A 16,118-nucleotide genomic window follows, 5' to 3' on the forward strand; every position below is an offset into this window, starting at 1 on the left:
TTGTGTTTATGATCACGTGAAAGTTGAAAGTAACGGTTGCATGTCATCGTTATGTTGATAGAGAGGTTTCACTTTTCACATTCACTAAGTTGTGTTATGGTGATGTGAGCCGATTTTTTAAAAATAGAATAATTAAAAAAAATATGACAACATGGAGGCTCATGATTGGTTGTCAATAACCCCCCCCCCCCCCCCCCAAATAGTCATACTCATGCCATCCGATCCACACCCCTCTCTCGATGGAATGGGCAGGGTTCAAAACTATCTTGTCCAACATGGCGTTGCGCTCCCGCTCATTTCACAACCACAACATGTAGCTTTAGCTTAAGAGCATTTTTATCCCTTAATTCCTTATCTTCAAATCCAAAATTACACGAAAAACACTATTTTTTTTTCAATCCTTCTCAATTAAATAATATTGTTTCATATTTTTATCATTACAATTTCTCTCTCGTTTATTTACTACCACTTTTAACAAATATTAAAAAATTATAATGATTGAACAATAACTTTTCAAATTTACAGAAAAATCACTACATTTCTCTCTCTCTCTCTCACTCAAAAAACTCTATATTATAAAAACACTACTCACTAGATATGGTGGATTGATGATCGGGCAAAAGTCGTGTATATTATTATATTATTTGTTTAATTTTAGTTTAAATATTATGTGAACTTTGGTACTTCAAGCGTGTTTATGTGTTTCAGGATACTTGACGTTAAGGACGCTTATCGGGATGAATTACGGGCTTGGAACGAAGATATAGAAGATTCATGATGATTGACACGCTTTTCTATGGAAAATAAATGAAGAAAATAAAGAAAATTCTGTCAGACGCCCTTAGCGCGGCGCTAAGGGATCCTGATGGTGATTTCAGCGTATCTCTAAAATCATCAGAATTTTGAGTATTTAGCGCGGCGCTAAAGTCTCACCCCTGGGATGTTAGCGCCGCGTTAACATCCTCCTGACGGGAAAAATTACCCTAACTTTGATATAATCAGTTTTTCAGCCCCCATTCGAGATATCCTTCATTCCTTCAACCAAGTACAAGCCCTAGGACGATTTTCCACCATCCCGAAGCCTTCAGTTCGTCCATTCATCGCATGCTTTCATCCTCTCATCAGATAAGCGAATCCTTCGTGATGCCGATGTCAGGCTAAACCATTGTATTCACTTTAGGCTAGGGTTTTGTGTAAACTAACTTTGATCAGATTCTATGTTTTGAATGCTTATGAACTTGATTGAATGTCTTTAATCTTGTTTTACATTATGAATTGATTGTTTAAATCGTTTATGATTTTGGTTGTCAAACTTTGCATCACTTTTCTGGTTGTGTTCATCACATGTAGAGTTAGCTCTTATGTCATTGAACCAATAATCGTTAGTCATTGCTTATAACTGATTTTCATATTTTAAACTGGTAATTGGGTAAACCGGAGTTCAGTTGTGTCAACAATTCGGTTAGTGTATCGTTTGTCCTCACAACCCAACTGTTAGGTTTAGTAATTACTGCGCAATTAATCTTATGAATTTGTGATTAGTCGGTCATCACATTACCTGAACCTGAAGTGAATCGTTTTCTCATTATTGTTTACAAACTTTTCCAAGTAACCGTGTGTTTTTATTAAATCATCTTTTATAAACCGCTTGACATCGTTTGTCCACCGTAGTTAATTAGTTAATAATTATGAACTTTACTTGCACTTTCCACTGATTCCCTGTAAAGACGACCTTACTTACCCATACTAGTTATTGGTATTTAAGCTTCATAAATACTTGTTTTTTATTATAGTACGACATCTACATCACGAATATTAATGCGAATATTAATGCTTATAAGAAATCATTGGTTGAGATAACAAAATTATGTCACGCCATCAGTTTTTATCATAAAAAATGATTGTATGGGTAAAATTTGTATAGTTTACCATTATTGACTTTTATCAAATTCCTTCAATATTTAAACGTTGATAACTTTTTGTATGACATTATGTTAAGAAAAATAATACATCATAAAATTTTGATTTTTTTTTTTTTGAAAAATATTAGTATGGTATTGCCATATTTAAAAAAAGTGACAATTTTTTTAAAAAAAAAACATATTCGATATGTAAAATATGTGTAATTATGTATATACGTAATTATCATATAAGTTAATGTGTAATGGATTAATTATGTAATTATAATTTATAAATAAGTTGCGTATAATGTATATATGTTACGCAATTATCTAACTTTATACGTAATTACTTAATTTGGTAAATGTAGAAATCCTTATTTTAAGCATGCTCTCTTGTTCAACATTAAATTTAGTGTAAACGAAGAGGGATCGTCTTCAGTAAAATCATTCTCTATCAACACTAGCAAGTAGTCCTCCTACAATTCATCACCAACAACGCAATTATTAGGCTATGCATAGTGAAGGGGCTACAAATTGGGACGTTTTGCGCTGTGTGACGCCCAGTCAGCAAGGGGTGATAATTTGTTTTGGGGTGTAATGGTGTAGGGGCTACAGTAATAATAATATATAATATATAACACACATATTAATAAAATAATAATATCTTTTTCTTCTTCCACGGCGACAATTAGCCCCCGCCCCTTTTCGCCCACATACCGCCGGGGAGGGGGGGGTCCCCCCTTCTTCTCGCCCCCTCGTCCAACTACGCACAGCCTTTGAGCAGTCACATCTGATCATTTGGTAATCTTTCCCTTATCTTTATATTTTTATGGTAAATTTGAAAAAATCATCATGTTTTGGGAATCTGCGGATAACTTGCATCAAACTTGTCTTGGTTTCACTTTGCTATTACGCATTCAAAAAGTTGCCAGACTACGTACTGAAATCAAACTTACCTATTTTCCCAAGTGCCTTGATGGTAAAATACAGAAAACATAACTTATTATTTTGCTTCAAGGAGTCCATATATAGGGCTAATCAGTCCTAATTATACTAATTGTAGTTCAAGTTATGCTACTTTTATTTAAAATGACACTAATCATGTTAGTTCAATTTATGCCACTTTTTGTTCAAATGATACTATTGTTAGTTCAAATGACTGTTTTTGTTGAATTCTTAATTAGGTGCATTTTCATTTTGTAAATTTTCATTAATTGTTTTCTTTTTGGTGAGAATGTGGACTGAGCCCGAAGCTAAAGACATACATAAACCAACTGGAATTGAAGCCGAAAAATCAAGTTATTAAAACATGTGAATGCTCTAATGTTCATATGGTAAGTATATAAAAATGAAAGTGTCGAAGCACGCAATGAATCTGACCTGATCCATGACGATGTTTCCACGGATTTTCGAGATGAACGAACCACGTCTTGATATTCTTCTCCGGCTGCTTGAGACCTGCAATGGTTTTTCGGGGGTGTGGAGGTGACTGCTAAAAATCCTGAAGATCTCTTGTTTACAGACATAAAAAAGTGGTGGTGGCTCTTATTGAGCATGACCCCTTAATAAGGAGGTGGAGACCTCCTTATATAGAGAGTCTCATGGCCACCATCATGGTACCCTAATGGGCCTAGCCCAGTTAGAGTTACCTCCACAAAACCCCCTTAGCCCAATATCATTGTATTAGTCCATATAATAAAATAAGCCAAACGTAATAAATTTAGGGTCGTAAAACCGGGTTTAGTACCATACCCCTACAAGCCCCCCAAGTCCAGCGTTGCTCCTGGGCGCGCAAGCGTCCAGGTGGAGCGCTGGACTTAATGAGGTGTGTTAGATCATGGGGCGGTTTTTTCCCTTTACTTCGGCCTTGTCTTTATTGTCTGAGTTTTGGGAGGTTTTCCCCATGATGGTGACATGTTGCGGTCCTTGTGATAATGATGGTGCCCTGGCATAAATAAGATATAGCACGCATCATAGTGGCGCGAGGCCTGATAAAAGATGGAGCGCGCATCTTGATAATAATGTAACATAAGCGCGCGAGGCAACTTATGAGTTATGAGAATAATAAAGCCTGCGCGCGAGGCGACTTACGGATCTATGAGAATAATAAAGCCTACGCGCGAGGCGACTTACGAGCTATAAGAATAATGAAGCTTGCGCGAGTTGCGGCTTACGAGCTATAATAATAATAAAGCCTGCGCGTGAGGCGACTTACGGGCTGTAAGAATAATGGAGCTTGCGCGAGTTGCGGCTTACGAGCTATAATAATAATAAAGCCTGCGCGCGAGGCGACTTACGGGCTGTAAGAATAATGGAGCTTGCGCGAGTTGCGGCTTACGAGCTATAATAATAATAAAGCCTGCGCGCGAGGCGACTTACGGGCTGTAAGAATAATGGAGCTTGCGCGAGTTGCGGCTTACGAGCTATAATAATAATAAAGCCTGCGCGCGAGGCGACTTACGGGCTGTAATAATAATGGAGCTTGCGCGAGTTGCGGCTTACGAGCTATAATAATAATAAAGCCTGCGCGCGAGGCGACTTACGGGCTGTAAGAATAATGGAGCTTGCGCGAGTTGCGGCTTACGAGCTATAATAATAATAAAGCCTGCGCATGAGGCGACTTACGGGCTGTAATAATAATGGAGCTTGCGCGAGTTGCGGCTTACGAGCTATAATAATAATAAAGCCTGCGCGTGAGGCGACTTACGGGCTGTAATAATAATGGAGCTTGCGCGAGTTGCGGCTTACGAGCTATAATAATAATAAAGCCTGCGCGCGAGGCGACTTACGGGCTGTAAGAATAATGGAGCTTGCGCGAGTTGCGGTTTACGAGCTATAAGAAAAATAAAGCTTGCGCGTGCGCGTAGACTTTATGTCCCGCGCCACGCGCAGATGTTGCGTGCTCGTGCGCGTAGACTGTGCGCCATGCGCAGATGTTGCGTGCTCGTGCGCGTAGACTGTGCGCCATGCGCAGATGTTGCGTGCGCGTGCGCATAGGCTCTGGCTTTGTGTTAGGCGCACGCGCAGATGTTGCATGCGCGTGCGCGTAGACTTTGTGTCATGCGCCATGCGCAGATGTTGCGTGCGCGTGCGCGTAGACTGATGTGAGAGCATGTGATGCGTAAGCATATGTAATATGCGTGAGCATCTGTAATGCGTGAGCATATGTGGTGCATGAGCATGTGATATGCGACTGCGCTCAAGCATCATGGTGGTGTGCATGTTGAACGGAGCGGAGCCGCGTTCGGTCTTGTATTCGGCGCGAAGCCGTATGGGTTTATGAGGATTCCCAACCTTTAAGTATGGCGCGTAACCATATGGGATATTATGAGGATTCCCAACCTTTAAGTATGGCGCGTAGCCATATGGGATATTATGAGGATTCCCAACCTTTAAGTTTGGCGCGTAGCCATGTGGGATATTATGAGGATTCCCAACCTTTAAGTTTGGCGCGTAGCCATGTGGGATATTATGAGGATTCTCAACCTTTAAGTTTGGCGCGTAGCCATGTGGGATATTATGAGGATTCCCAACCTTTAAGTTTGGCGCGTAGCCATGTGGGATATTATGAGGATTCCCAACCTTTAAGTTTGGCGCGTAGCCATGTGGGATATAATGAGGATTCCCAACCTTTAAGTTTGGCGCGTAGCCATGTGGGATATTATGAGGATTCCCAACCTTTAAGTTTGGCGCGTAGCCATATGGGATATTATGAGGATTCCCAACCTTTAAGTTTGGCGCGAGGCCTGATGCGCGCATGCACGGCGATGGAGTGGTGACTCGTGAGTGCGCGTGCATGGCGGAGGTCTCTTGCGCAAAACCCACATGGTGGTTTCCGCGGCGGCAAATGCACGGCTGCGGAGTGAGAATCCGCGGGCGCGCGTACATGGCGGCGGAAGTCTGGTAATTTCTGGATCTGCAATTTTAGAGTCATATCTGCAACTTTAAACCTAAAATCCAGGTCTGTAATCTAGATCTAGATCTGTAAATCAGATCTAGATAGATCTGAAGCTCGGAGCAGATTTAAAACCATCACAGATCCGGAGACCTGATCATTCGAATCAGGCAGTTTCTTTTTGCACAGATCTGGAAGCCTCTTTTAGATCTATGGATCTTTTTGAGCTTTAATAGAACAAGCCTTGAAGCCTTTTTCTGTAAACTTCCAGATCTGGGTTAGATCTGACAGCCGTGATGAAGATCGAAGGGTATTTCGTTGCCGTCCCACGGATGGCGCCAATGTCGAAGCACGAAATGAATCTGACCTGATCCATGACGATGTTTCCACGGATTTTCGAGATGAACGAACCACGTCTTGATATTCTTCTCCGGCTGCTTGAGACCTGCAATGGTTTTTCGGGGGTGTGGAGGTGACTGCTAAGAAATCCTGAAGATCTCTTGTTTACAGACATAAAAAAGTGATGGTGGCTCTTATTGAGCATGACCCCTTAATAAGGAGGTGGAGACCTCCTTATATAGAGAGTCTCATGGCCACCATCATGGTACCCTAATGGGCCTAGCCCAGTTAGGGTTACCTCCACAAAACCCCCTCAGCCCAATATCATTGTATTAGTCCATATAATAAAATAAGCCAAACATAATAAATTTAGGGTCGTAAAACCGGGTTTAGTACCATACCCCTACAGAAAGATATAACTTATATAAGCTCATCTGACTCGATCAGCACAAAGCACCCCCTTCAAAGTTGTTAATGTCGAGATCTCTGGCCAACAATCTTTCTTTACATTTTTTTGGTGAGGTGTGTAACAAAAACACCTTCCTTATAAATTGGTTCCGTACCTAGCTAGTATTTTCATCTAGACAAATAGTATAATATTGTTCATGTAATAAGTGTTAATTAATAAACAATTGCTAGAATTTACAAAAATATGATTAGCTTACCAATCTAACACGATACTCATAGTAACCAGTTGTGCCGCCTGTATGGCAGGATGTTGTGCTCATGTGGTTTACTTACACGCTTTCGAACCTCTTGTTCCATCTTCCTGATTTCCAAACCTGAAAAATAAATGTACATTATATAAAAAAGAAAATACAGTGTAGATAAAAACCAACAATCTATTAACTCTCTTACATCGCACATATGGGCGCAATTATATCATTATTCCCATAACAATAGTATAGATAACACTAAGTTCCGAAATCGTGTAAACTTGTTTTGTTTATTTTTATTTTATTTTTGTCAAACTTACATGAAAAAATACATACAAATAACTTATGAAAAAAATGAAACTTTTATCAAATTTGTTACATCAAAACAATGTTTTTAATAATTACTATAACTTATATAATTGTATGTGACAATGAGGGCTCAATCAAACATCATTCCTCTCTCATGTAGTCACGTATATAGAAAAATGCATACATATACCAAATCAATACACACATATATATATATAATACATATACTCTCTCTCCTCTTTCTTCCTTTGCAGCAGCTGTCAATTGTTACACCAAAGCCATAAACTCACCCCACCCCTCACTTCTGATGTACAGCAAATAATAGTTTGCAACTGTCGGATTCCTTCTCTCTCTCTCTCTCTCTCTCTCTCTCTCTCTCTCTCTCCCCACCACTCTTTTTCTAGGTTTTTTTGAGCACCCTTTCCATCAAACACCAGAAACAACAATCTTTTCTTTCTAATATAATTCATGGAAGAAGTTGACGACAGAAACAGAAAACAAGAACCTGATTGTTTTGATTCTGCATGAATAATATTATTATTATTTGATCAACAAACTACAGAACCTGTTCAAGTTCAACATCAATATTAATATTAATGGCTTACCAACATTATCGATCTCCCTTTGGTGACACAACTCTAACCAAAGTCTTTGTTGGTGGACTTGCTTGGGAGACACAAACCGATGAAATGCGTACATATTTTGAACAATTTGGTGACATTCTTGAAGCTGTTATTATCACTGATAAAATCACCGGCAAGTCTAAGGGTTATGGATTTGTAAGTTATCTTTATTTTTATTTCTTCTAAAGTTTACTTTTATTTACATTAATGATAAAATGCATTATTATTTTTAATCTTCTTTGGTGATTAATGGGTTGTTTCCCAAATAAAACATTTCAACTACAAACCTTCCAAGACAACTGTCATGCGTGTTTTTGTGTGTTTTCTTATATGTTCAAGGATATGTCATATTAACTATGTACCTAAAAAGTTATAATTGTTACTCTTGTATCATTTATGTTTTCATTTATAACATATAACTGTTATGATATCAAAATAGTTACGCAAAAACTAGCTATTACACAACACTAAATGTGAGAACAAAATAAAAAACAAATCTACTTTTTATTAAATTTTGACAATAGTTATATTTTTAAAAAATTTACGATTCAGCTACAAATGTACATGTTAATCAACTATAAGTTACTCATATAAATAGTTTTAAAATTTTAGGTGAGAGAAGTGAGAGGCAATAACTATTATCTTTACATAGTACGTTTTCAATTTAAGTTATTTTAAATGAAAAAAACGAATTGTTCATTTTTGTTTTTTTTTCTTTAAAACAATAAAATTATTATGACTCATTGCCTATATCCATCTCATACATAAGTGTATATACATGTGTGTATGTATTTAAAAGAGTGTATTTTCATTTAACTGTTAGATAGATATCGATCATTTTATAAAAAATAAATAAATATATACTTTTTTGTAATATATAATATATATTTCAGGTAACTTATCGAGACCCTGAATCTGCAAAACGTGCTTGTGAGGACCCAAACCCTATGATAGATGGAAGAAGAGCCAATTGCAATATTGCATCTCTTGGACGACCTCGACCCTCTCCTCAAGGTATATATATATATATATATATATATATATATATATATATATATTCTTTTACATTATTTACATAATTTTATCATTATTTAACATCTTATGACTTGTGTTCCATTTTACTAAAACGAGATTCCCTATAACTAAATTTTATAAAAACATGCAATAATATAATATCATTGTTTTTATTGAAATCCTAGGAAGGAATCAAGGTGGCAATATTGCATTCCAAGGTCCTAATATAATGGGTCAAGGTTCATCATCATCTTATAGTGGAGTGGCACAACCACCACCGCTAGGGCCTCCGCCGCCACCACCTTCCGTCATGTATCCGCCGTATGGGTTAGTTTTTTTTTTTAACATTTGTATACATTTAGTAAAAAAGTGAAGTAAAAAACATTATAAATTCAAGGACAGTTGGTATTGACAGAAGAAATGTGGGTGTGGGGGCATATATATCTATATAAATGAGTTGGCAACATAAAAGTTGTGCCAGTGCTTAAATGACATACAGTGTTGACTTTATAATTATATATATACAATTTACGAGTATTAAAGTATTAAATAGTTATATAAAATATTGTAAAAAGGTTTAATATATATCATTAACACTTGATAAAAGTATAACTTATGTAGTTATATTATAGGATAAAAAGTATAGTGTTTTAATTAATTTCTACAAGAAAAAAGAGTAACTTTAATACCAAGTTGGCTGCCATTGCATCCAGACAACCTTCAGCTTTTACAGATTTTTAATGGTCCCGTTTATTTTTTATTTTAATTATTTAATAAAAAAAATCTATATTTATTTATTTGTTTGTTTTTAGATTAAATCTTTAAGAAAAACTTTAATAGTTTTCGATTGTAACAATCTACAGTTATTTTACGATTAATTCTAACTAAATCGGTTATGATCGTTGATTACAGATACGCGACATACCCTCCCGATTATGCCTACCAACAAGTAAGTCTTTAAACGTCAATACTTTTCTAGTTTTTTTTTTGCATATTAGAAGTTTAGAACAATATTTATACATTTTAAAGTATTTATTTAAAAAAAAAATTATATTTTACTTTTGGAATCAGGACTTCATTAAAGTGAGAGAAATTATCATCGTACTTTGTTTGACTACGTTATTGTACTATGTTAGCACAAATAAGTTGCAATATATATATACACATTTAAATATCTTTTTAATTGTACCCTAATCAAATCTATTTTTTTGAAAGCAAAAAGGTAAAATAGATTAAAATTTTCTATATTAAGAAATTTTAAACTATAGTTTCAATATTCACAACCAAATAAGCAGTGCTCTAGTGGTATCCCCATTGACTTTCTTTGGTCATCGTAAGTTTCATTCGTGTCAAAATGTTGTGAGTGAGTCAGATGTTTTATCACAGTGGACTTTCGGGCAACGGATTTCCTCTGAAATTGATGATGGCCTTTTGTCAATGGGTGTAACTGGATGATTGAGCTTCTTTGGGTTTTTTTTTTCAAAGAAAGTTTAGATATTTAGTTTTTGAATAAAGTATATTGTTAAAAGTTAAAAAATGTTTGTTATTAAAGTTGAAGATAGTACTTTACAAGTAAGGCTGCAGAAAGTACAAGTTTTAATAACATGAAAATGGGTGGGAGTGTGGTTTAGCAGGCAATGTACAATCCAGCACTTCAGCAGCCATACTATCATCAAGTTTATTGGCCCACAGGCCCAACAGTCTCCCCACCATATTATTATGCTCCTACACCCAGAGGAACATTTGCTGCACCACAGGCGCAACGTATGCAAGGACCTTCTTACATCTACTATCCTACGCCGCAGATGGACCCGTCAACATTCCCTGGTTATCTTACGCCGCCTCCTCCCCCTTTGTTACTCCCCACGAGGCATCCTTTTCTTTCTCCCTCCCCCACGGGTAAGTGTCACTATTATATTATTATAACCTTTATTTTATAAAAATAATAATAATAATATAAATGAAAAATTATATTATTATATATTTATATGTTAATGAATATATATACTTTTTTAATATTGCCTATCAATGAATATGTTAATAATGTAGAATAATAACCATGTGAAGATACCATAGGAATTCATGTAAATTAAATATATAAAAAAAAATATAAGTAATATATATACATATATGTGTGTGATAATGGTGGGGCCCATAAGAACCATGTGAGATGAGCTGTAAGGGGTGATGGTCATAGGCCCATTATGGGGTCAATGGGGAAGTGATGCCAGATGTACAAAATGAGTAAACCAAAAACAGTCAAACAGTTGGAGTACATGTGAGGACAAGATCATTTGCTAGTGTAGGGTGAGTTTAGTAAGGTTAGATTTCTCTTCATTGACTTGGTTATGATATTAGTTGGGTGTTTTTTTAACCTTAATCAACTAATTATGGATTTTAGAGCATTAGTTCACATTTCACAAGGTTGTTCAAGTGTCATCTTGATACATTAAGCTTTTGTTATTATGTTATGAAAATAGGTCTTAACCATAAAATAGCAAGATCTAAATCTGATTTGATTTTGTTTTACTTGAATTTGCATCTAAAAAAGGGTAAAATATTTACGTTGTAAGTCAGAGATCATAATCCAATGAATTAGCGGGCTATTTTAGCGATGATAGTATTCAAATTCAGCACACTAAAATCTAGAGTTGTGATGGCTGATTAATCACCGTCTATGCGTGATTTTTACAACACCGGTTATAACTGTATTATTATTGTGCTAAAGTTTTGAACACTACATGAATTTATATATGTTAACGTGGGCTAGCCCACTTAGTAGAGGTGTATATCTTTTAAACCTAATGTCTTAAGTTTAAACCTGAACAAATGATTAGTTTAGAATTATTGGTGTAAATTAGAATATAAGTTGTATTTTATGTTAAAAGAATGAACTATAATTTATATATCTACTGGTTGATATGAATGACAACATATATCTATTCTTTCTGAATATATTTAAAATAATTCCTATACACATATATTTCAAGATGTAAAATCGTATTGTGATATACTCAATAGTACTTAACTACATACATGTGACATATACATACATGCAATGTATGTATGTTTGTATGCATGTTAGCCACTAGTATACAAACAACAGTGACTGACCACTTCCCTAGAATTGGATTGTCCCCTGCTTTATTGAGTTGTATATTATGAAAAAATAGTAGTACAATATTATTCAAAGATGCATCTTTGAACATTATACATGTGTTGTTTCTTACAGGTTCCCAAACTCCACAAAATACAAGTGAAACAGAAGGTGGTGCAGTAACCTCAGAGAGTCCCAACACCTAAAACGGATGAAAAACACACACATGTTGGCTAAAAACCAAACAAAATACACTATTGACAAATATTCATCAATGGCCCTTCAACTCTCTTGTATTCTTCAATATTTCTGAAAGAATCATCATAAATAATTTCTCCTTTGGTCACAAAGATATATGCGACTACCCGTCGTGCTGATTATTCTTTTACCTACCAGTCACAATTCTTTTAAATTTCTTTTATTTATGGTTAATTGTTGTAACTTTTTTTTACCTAAAAAGAAGCTTTCCCGATGTTTAAATTTGAAGTAATGCAACATTTTGATACCTGAAAGGGTTTTTTTTATATGAAATCGCTTTTGTTTTGGAATGGTAGGCTTTTATGACGTGGCTACAGGAGAGTTAACATCTTATGATGCATGATGTCGAAAAAAAGTTCATGAAAAGTGTTGTCTTGTTGATTTTCATAATTAGGGTTCTCCAAACAACAAATTTAGCTTGTATTTACTAATGTGAAATGCAGGACTTAATCACACGTTAGTATAGTACTTTTTATACGGCTAAGTAATATAAAAAAAATCAATGAAAACTTAATACTTAAATAACTTTATAAACGTGTGATTATATATAAATAGTGTTTTAAGTTGGATTTTGTATGTTTTCCTTTACAATAGATTTATAACCATCTATAATGTGTATAAACTAAATAAAGTTGAGCATTATATCAATTAACAATAACGGGCTTGGAACATGACCATTTTTATTTAATGTTTGAAAAATCATGGTTTATATGGTCAAGATCATCATCAATCATCAACCTCTATAAGATCCAGATCATCTTCTACGTCTTTAAGGTTATCGATCATCGTCATCGTCCATAGATCCGGATCACCAATGAAATTACTAACAACGAGCTTGGAACACAACCATCATACGTTATGTATGGATAATCATGTTATATATGGTCAAGATCGTCATCAGTCTCTAAGAGATTTGGATCATCATCAACGTTTGTAAAATGTTTTTGTGTCTGTTGGAATTAATCAAATATGATCAAATGTGTTTTATTCTTGTCAAAATATAATGGTTTATGCATGCTGGTGTGATTCTCCAACATTCTTTGACGTGTGTTTAAAGCAAGTATCAAGTGTGTAGGAGATAGGTTCACTTTTTATTAAAAATAAATGAATACAAAGTAAAATAAACAATAACGATACTCTCGTTAGTAATGAGAAATATACACGTACAATACCGTTTACGAAATCGAATAAAATGAATATAACATACAAATTTTTATATTTAAAATTGATAAGATATGGTGTCTTCATCGGGTACTTCATGTAATAGCTCCGTCTTGTGTCTTCATCACATTGGTCATCGACTAAGCTCCATGAATCGCGTATTCTCGAACGACCTTTTGTGTAGTATTCAACGAGAGCTTGATATGCATCTTCTTGTATGATCCTTTGCTATAAAAACGAACTAATGCTGACGGTTGTGGCTGAGGATTCTATCAACACAGATCCCTTAAAACAGATTTCGGGTCTCTACCAAAGAGTCTGTCTGTCTCTCAGTGTATAACAATCGAAACCGCATGTACCGCCGGTAAAGGCTATGCCCCCGAGGTTACACGAGGTATATCAGTTTTCTTGTAAAGAAATAAGAAAGAATAAGATGGTAAACGAATCAAGTAGAGAGTAGTCCTCTCTATATTTTCCTAACCATGTGGTTTTTTGAGTGAACACAATTCAAGTCTCTTTATGAGGCACAAAACCTACTGTTATATACAAGAGTTGAAAGAAAACTAAGTGTTTCGCTTAATTAGTGACTTAATGTTACATAAAAAAATTATTAAGTGTTATCAAGCTCCTCTATTCAAGAGGTTCACCTATGCAAGAGTTTTATATCATTATATTAATAAATTAATTTTGAATCATCATTTCTAATTTTCCAACAAAGTGTTGGTCATACGTTCTTGTGGTTGAGGCTTCGTGTCCACGACAGGTCCCTTAAAACAATTATGTGCCTCGACTTAGACCTTTTGGTTGAGAGTAATACTCCTTTGTCACTAGACCAAGCTAATGGTTATATAATTGAGTTTAAAGATTTAAATATATACATATTGTATTTAATAAAAAATACATATAGTTTAAAAAAAAATCGGGCTTATCGGGGTGTCGAGCCTATGCCGTCGACCACCCTGCCACCCCCAAGAGCCAGCCTTGATAGGGCGTTAGACCACAATATATGTCTAAGCATATAACTTTTCTTAATTGTGTAGTTACATCTATGTGAGCATATTTAAAGATATCACGTTTACTTAGAGCTAATAGATCAAGTATGTTTAAATTTTAATAGTGAAAAATTTAAGAGAATTCCACCATTGAGGTTTACGCAAATTATTTTCAAATATGATACACAACTATTTACTTTTAACTTAAAAATACTATAGCTATATAGCAATAATATTTTTACACAGTTGCATAAGATAAATAACGACCAAATTGTACCGAATTATTGCAAAAGCATATGAGACATTGCCTATAAATTAGTAAGCATATAAACTGAAATCTGTTGTATGCATGGTTAACGTAATATGATCAAATCACAACTATCAAACCGTAACAAATATGATTATGATTAACAAATCACAACTATCAAACCGAAAGAAAAAGACCCTTAGTCCCTTACTCCTTAATTAACACAACTAATACCCAAAAAGTATACCCACGCAGCCTATTTTTCAGCAAAACTTGGCCCTCTATTCTTCTTCAACTAAACCAATATTCTGGCTACAAGAGGACCAAGACAATTCAAACTCATGTGTGACACCCGGTAAATTTCCAACCCCTTAAACTAAGTAATCAACCTAATAATTAGGTGATTGTGAATATTAAGCGCGCCATATTAGTCAGCGCGTGCATTTGTTATGTGCGCCCTGCGCGAGCGCGCCATGTTAGTCAGCGCGTGCATTTGTTATGTGCGCCCTGCGCGAGCGCGCCATGTTAGTCAGCGCGTGCAGTTGTTACATGCAACCTGCGCGAGCGCACCATGTTAAGAACCAGCGTGAGCATGTGTTATATGCGCCATGCGTGAATATTTTGGCTTTATGTTTTCATGTAACTTAACGTTATGTTGTCTATGGGTTGACCATCCCGCATGATGCTAAGGCGGGTGCATCCTAAATCGTTTATGCGCGTGCGGAAGGGAACTAACCTCCCCGCATGGCGGGAACATTGAGAGCTAGTTTGTCTGAAGCTCCAAGATGGAATTGACTTCAACATGACTGATCACTATGTTGAAATACCAAGACCCCCTGGAGAATCTACAAATGAAACTCAATGTCCCTAACTGCGAGAAGGTTACGCACCTACCCGCAGCAAAGAAATGTCCTTCACGCAGAAAGCTATGCGCACAAAGTGATGCGCACAGAACACTTAGTCTATTCTCCAGACATAAGGAGATTACTCCCGCCCAAAAGGAAACAGTAGCGTGTTTCAGAGATTTTCCACTTTTTACTGTACACTGACAAAAGTTCCTGAAAAAGCACGCTGTAACATGAAAAGTCAACTGTCAGCCACCCTATTCTCACCAACCCCAGACCCGCATGTCCTGACCAAATCAAATCAAATCTTTTATCCACTACTCCACTTTTAAATAAATAACAATAATTTCCATACTTTATCATCATTACACCTAGATATGAAAAGATTACAATCCCCTAAAGCAAGGGATTGTGTTCCCTTGAGTTTGCCTATAAATTTGTAACCTAAATTATCACCCAAAACACACTTCAAAGAACTTCCAACGTTGCACTAATCCTCTCCCAAGCATCCGTTGTTTTCATTTCCGATCCTGTTACTAGGTAAGCCGAGAATATAACCTTGAGATCTACTATCCAACCCTTATATTCTCCTACTTCTTGATCTTAATATATATATACTTCTTGTTATTTAATCGTATTCTAGACCTTCGATTCCGAGGCCAACACCAAGAAAACCCGAATCTCGATTAATCCCTTAACAAGAACCTCAGGTGAGTCTCACAGCCCCTATTTTCACTGTTTTCACTACGTTTAAACTGTTTTCGGGGCGAGGGACACGTAC

At 35.9% G+C, this 16,118-nt stretch overlaps 1 protein-coding gene across 2 annotated transcripts; it reads left to right on the forward strand.

Moving 5' to 3' along the window:
* The first annotated feature begins 7,188 nt into the window (after positions 1-7,188).
* LOC143580817 (uncharacterized) lies at positions 7,189-12,519 on the forward strand. Of its 2 annotated transcripts, none has more exons than XM_077063749.1 (6): positions 7,189-7,879; positions 8,617-8,737; positions 8,923-9,064; positions 9,650-9,686; positions 10,369-10,636; positions 11,970-12,519. In XM_077063749.1, exons 1-6 carry the CDS (start codon positions 7,697-7,699, stop codon positions 12,038-12,040), a joined length of 822 nt encoding a protein of 273 aa, XP_076919864.1. In that variant the 5' UTR covers positions 7,189-7,696; the 3' UTR covers positions 12,041-12,519. The 2 variants fall into 2 exon arrangements, with proteins under 2 accessions (XP_076919864.1, XP_076919872.1); XM_077063757.1 differs by having other exon boundaries at positions 10,372-10,636.
* Positions 12,520-16,118: the final 3,599 nt, after the last annotated feature.

This window comes from Bidens hawaiensis, unplaced genomic scaffold (assembly GCF_021521415.1).
Source record: "Bidens hawaiensis isolate Kalapana, Puna unplaced genomic scaffold, B.hawaiensis_p1.1 tig00001511_1, whole genome shotgun sequence".
NCBI lineage: Eukaryota > Viridiplantae > Streptophyta > Magnoliopsida > Asterales > Asteraceae > Bidens > Bidens hawaiensis.